The sequence below is a fragment of the Volvox carteri genome (assembly GCF_000143455.1).
Source record: "Volvox carteri f. nagariensis unplaced genomic scaffold VOLCAscaffold_16, whole genome shotgun sequence".
Classification (NCBI taxonomy): domain Eukaryota; kingdom Viridiplantae; phylum Chlorophyta; class Chlorophyceae; order Chlamydomonadales; family Volvocaceae; genus Volvox; species Volvox carteri.
In genome coordinates, this window is record NW_003307559.1 from 383,794 (window position 1) to 388,654 (window position 4,861).

Sequence of the window (4,861 nt, forward strand, 5' to 3'; positions counted from 1 at the left end):
CAGGACCACTAACCTCAAAGCAGGGCAGGCCAGGGGGACACCCGCCAGCTGAACAAAAGAGGTTGTGGTGGTTGCAGTGGTTGTGGTGGTTGTCGTGTGGTGGTGACGCTGCCGGTGGCGGAACCTTAAACGCCATTATTAACCCAAGTCATCTCTTTTCGCTGTAGCGTGATTCCTGGTCTCCAATCCTTCACCTCCCCCCCCGCCGCAAAACACACAAACGCACTCCCTTCCCCCTTCCCCTCCAGCCCGCCCCCCTCCGCCCGCCCGCCCACCCACCAAAGGGATCCGTCTCCAAATCGGACTTGTAGCAGTACACGTCACTCTCCTTTAGATCTATCGCCTGCCCGGGGAAAAGGGAGGGGGAAATACACAGGGGGTGGGTGGGCGGCAAATCCAAAGGGGAAATCAGCTGCCGAGCCCCAAACTTGCAACGGAGGGGACAGACAGAGGGGAAAAGCGGAGGGGGCGGCCACGTCGGGAAGGGCTTCCCGTCAAACACCACCCCCACCAACACCACCCCCATCAGCATCAGCAACCACCAGCCATCAGATTAGCGGATGAACCAACCCCCCGGGGGAGGAACGAGGCCGAAGTCCACCTCCCCCCCATGGAGAGGTGATAAAGATGTGTAATGTACGGCCCCACTGTATACATGCGCGTACAGACGGCCCGGTACAATCCTCCCTATCCCGTACGTTCGTCGTACCTCATCTATTGAGCTCCATAGGCACTCCAGGAAGGGGCTCTCACCCCGCCCCGGAGTCTTGGCCCACACCTGCGGGAAGGGGGGGAAGGCGGCGCACATACATACATACACACGTACATACGCACAATAATACGCGCGGCATAATGAAGATGGCGATGGGGTTTTAACGGAATGTTGACCCTTAGACGTTGAGCGAGTGAGTGGGAGTAACCCCCGTGATTACCCCCGGGCCGCTGTCCAAGCCCATACACACACGCTCCCACTGCAAAGGAACCTACTTCTGCACCGTCTTCGTCCGTGCCTGGCCGCGGCTCGTTCCATCCAAACACACGTTCCCCTGACTCTCCCCCTCCCTTTCCCCCTCTTTCCCCTCACACACATACACACACACGGGCAGGACGGGCACCTTGGAGACCTCCAGGAGGTGGCTGTCAATGGCCTCCTCCGCCTTGCTGATGCCCTGTTCCTTCTGGAAGTGGTGGGCCCGCAGCTGGCTGAAGTCGTAATCCGGGTAAATGTGGTTCAACGTGAGGATGAGGTAGATGAGCGTCTTGCGGCTGCGGCAGCAAGGATGAGCACGGAGGGGGGGAAATACATTAGGGGGATTTTGAGTTTGTGGTGCGGTGGGGAGAGGGGGAGATGGATGGCGGATGTTGTGGAGCCCTGTGTAGTTGGCCTGGTGTCGTTTTCATAGGAAGGAAATATATGGATATCAAAAGAATATTGGCGCTAGGATGCCGATGTGAGGGGCGCAAACGGAATCTGAATTTTGTCGAAGCCCTGAGCTTGAGAACGGGGATGCTGTTGTACGGCGCGTTGGATACCGGGAGCCTGCGTGCAGACTGACCTTGACGACTCGGCAAGTGGCCCGACGGGGGATGCAGACAGCTCCAGCGGGGAGCTGCCCGTTTGGACCTCCTGGTCAAGGCTTTTTGAGAGCTTCTTGTCCAGGCCCGCAAGCTTGCCTGCGGACCAGAAAGGCGTCCGAGCGCAGCGTCAGGGCCGGCCCAGTTGCAGGCGCTTACCCATATGCTACTCACAGGAATATGCTTCAAGGTCGCCTTGCAAGATGTGATCTCCAACGTCAACGTTTTTGAGAAAGGCGTTCAGGCTGCGGCAATTGAAGGGATATGTCCAGAAGCTGACCCATGCTTTCGCCGTTTCCGCAAATAGAAGCAATCGGTAATTACCGTTGGAGAGGGGGCAAATCCAAGAATTTCATCTGGCAAGCACTCGGTAGCCGCACAAATTGGTTCAGAACTTTTGGATTCCAAGGGCTGCACTGGTCAACGACAGAAAAAACTCCTTCTGAAGCCTTAGGCTATCTGGAAAGAGTCACAAGGGCCAGTGGTGGCGCAGGAACAAAGGAGCATTGCGATTGCACCTCCCACGAAAGGGCAGGCCTGGGTTACAATGTGCAGTGATAACAGATGGATGCAGTGGGACTGATAATATCCAATAGTAATCAGTTAAGAGTGCTCAGGTAGTAAACGGAAATCCGATGGAATTGTGCGTTGAAGAATTTGGGGTGATTCGGAACAAAGCGGATAACGTAGGCAAAGGATTATCGGCTGGTACTTTGGTACCACTCAGGTAAAATCATATCTGTATGTACAAGATACCCCCAGGTGCAGGAAACGCGACTATCTGCATGCGCGGAGGTTAGGGTTTTTGCTCCCGCCCACCTGTTAAGGCTGTAACTGAACACGTTTCAGGATTGGCATTAAACAAAAGAGCTTCTTCTTTAACTTGAGAAAACTCCTCGCGTGCGCCATCGCTTCAACGAGTTTCAACGATGGTGGTCACATGCAGTTTACCCACACCATAATCCCTTTGAAGTACAGCAGCCAGCCATCCCTACGCTTACTAGAATGACTTAAAGTTGGCCGCAACAGAAAGTGCCAACGCCACCTATGAGCACCGCAGGCGATGCCGGCCTGTGATGACCGTTAGTACGACGGCCATATAAATGGGATCGCACACGCCGGAAGGCCAACCACCCGTGCGCGACCATGTTGTTGGCTTACTTGTGCGTGACAAACTAAATCTACCAAAAGCACCTGTGGAACAGTTAAACCCCCTGCAACAAACTTAGGGTTTTAGTTAAACCCGCTTCATTCCCCGATACTGGATGATAGAGCTCATGGACGAGGAGCTCAAAAATAAACCACAAGTCAAAAGCAGCCACAAGCGGCGAATAGCACGAGGGCCCCGAAAAATTGACCGAACGCAAATCAAGCCAAGCCAAGAGAGCTCAAAACCCCAGGCGCAGCTAAACGCGTATCCAGTTCCAGCAGACGGAATTGGGCGCTACCCCATCGATCAGACAGCTGTGATGGAAGAGGCTGCTAAACAACAGCAGCAGCAGCAGTAGCAGCAGCATTGTGGAACGAAGCCAGCGATGGCAGCGAACATCGGCGGCGGCGAGCATGATGGAGCCCTGTGACGGACAACCCACGCGTATACTTACGTGAAACCGAAGTTACCTCCTACTGACCTCGCGTGACGGTAGAGCGAAGATGTTGCGCAGTGCGGCCCCCGGGATATTGCGACGCCAGACGCGCGGCTTGCGTAAAAGCAGTAATCTATTAACAGATTCCATGAGGTGCTGTCCAGACATGAGGGGCGGCTCTGCGCGCGACGCGCAAGCGAGCTCCAAGCTCGCGACGTGCGAGTGCAGCGCAGCTCACTTCCCACGGCTACCGAGATGTTAACCGATGGCCAGGTAGTACTTTGCGGGCACTTCTCTGTGTTTTCGCGAAGTTGCTCGTCACGCCGTACAATCTAATTCAGCGTTGCCGAGTCGCGAGCACGTCCCAAACGACTCCATAACTTCCTGCAGTTTCCACTCCAGAATAAAAAATCCATCAAGGAAAAGCAACATTTCCCTTCAGTTTCTCCTAGTGCACTTGAGTGGGCCTCCCCTACTAGGTTCCTACCCTTCCAGGGAGCCTCATCCAAACAACTCATTGTCATGGACTGTAGAAAACGAGCCTTCGAGGCCGTGAATGCAGTTGCGCGTGGCGTTGACAAAGGCGAGCTGCTGTCTTTTCTGCGCAAGTTGCCAAATGAGGAACTCGCTACGTGGCCTATCGAGGGCCAAGACAATGAGACCATCTATGGATTCGTCCGTGCGGAGGCCCGAGGTGAGGGATTTCTCATCGGCGGCTTGGCCTGAGCAAAAGCAGCAGCTCTAACATCCCGCGGCGGATCAGTACGTACGCGATTGAGCTACTGCGAAGAGCGCGGTGAAGTGGGCTGGCGATCTCGCGGATTTACCTCTGCCGCTGTGGGCACAGCTGCGCGGGTCCCAATGGCGACCGGTTGCCTGTCTGACCGATGAATATCCTCAAAGCGTGTTGGGGTTCTTTGCTCGCGACCTTGAAGCAGGAATCCGTTGTGCTACCCTCCCCCTGCAGGCTCGCTGCCGGCTGCTGCTGGTGAGCATTTCCACGAGGCTGTAGGGTGGAAATCGGCACGCGGTTTGTTGGTAACTGGCAGCACAGTGGGGCCATCACGTATTTGGGCGGGTGGGCTGTTGGTGGGGACTGCGGGGTGCGTGTGGGGTGTCAGACCTGTGCCACTACAATGGGCGTGTAGCCTTGCTTTCCTGGATTTCATTGCATACATACTCACACACACCTTGCACGCGACTCCGCAGGCATGAGCACCGTCACGGTGCCAGACGTGGACCGCCCGCGCGACCAGCAGGGTGAGCTTGCGTGGGCTTTGATGGTGGGGTGTTGGGAAACGGGACTGGGTAACCCTCCCTGGCAAAGGTAACCCTCCCTGCCGCTCCTCTGCCTCCGCAGCGGCAGCACGTTCGTCGCCCGCCCCTCTGCGCCTGTCACCTATAGCTTGGTGTGACGCCTGTTGCATCATGTGTGCTTTCTTTGTTTTCCCTGTTGTGCATGTTCAACAGGCGGGCTGCACCTGGCCTGGGTTGGCATTCCGCTCATGGTGCTGGTGCTGGTGGTCGGTATGGTAGATGAAATAAAGCAATGCACGAAGACATTTCTTGAACACAACGATGTCACCCTGGCGACATCGTTGTGTTCAAGATGTGCGTGGTGTCGGGCTTGTGGCCAGTGTTGGCCTGGGCGTGGTTGCAGCAGTTCGCTCTTGCGTTAAGCGCCTGAAGGTGCAGCCTGG

The 4,861-nt window shown here is 56.0% G+C and overlaps 2 protein-coding genes across 2 annotated transcripts in view; one reads left to right on the forward strand and one right to left on the reverse strand.

Annotated features, from left to right (window-relative positions):
• VOLCADRAFT_59855 (uncharacterized protein) overlaps window positions 1-1,822 on the reverse strand; it is a gene marked incomplete at both ends in the record, with an annotated part of 2,066 nt that extends 244 nt beyond the window's left edge. Inside the window, 5 exons of the mRNA XM_002949884.1 lie at window positions 280-343; window positions 710-778; window positions 1,116-1,266; window positions 1,557-1,674; window positions 1,750-1,822. Coding sequence (XP_002949930.1) covers window positions 280-343; window positions 710-778; window positions 1,116-1,266; window positions 1,557-1,674; window positions 1,750-1,822 — 475 coding nt within the window. The remainder of the gene's footprint in view (window positions 1-279; window positions 344-709; window positions 779-1,115; window positions 1,267-1,556; window positions 1,675-1,749) is intronic.
• A 1,861-nt stretch (window positions 1,823-3,683) lies between these two features.
• Window positions 3,684-4,861, forward strand: part of VOLCADRAFT_90244 (uncharacterized protein) — a gene marked incomplete at both ends in the record, with an annotated part of 10,512 nt that continues 9,334 nt past the window's right edge. The window contains 4 exons of the mRNA XM_002949776.1: window positions 3,684-3,855; window positions 4,129-4,149; window positions 4,371-4,421; window positions 4,632-4,772. Coding sequence (XP_002949822.1) covers window positions 3,684-3,855; window positions 4,129-4,149; window positions 4,371-4,421; window positions 4,632-4,772 — 385 coding nt within the window. The remainder of the gene's footprint in view (window positions 3,856-4,128; window positions 4,150-4,370; window positions 4,422-4,631; window positions 4,773-4,861) is intronic.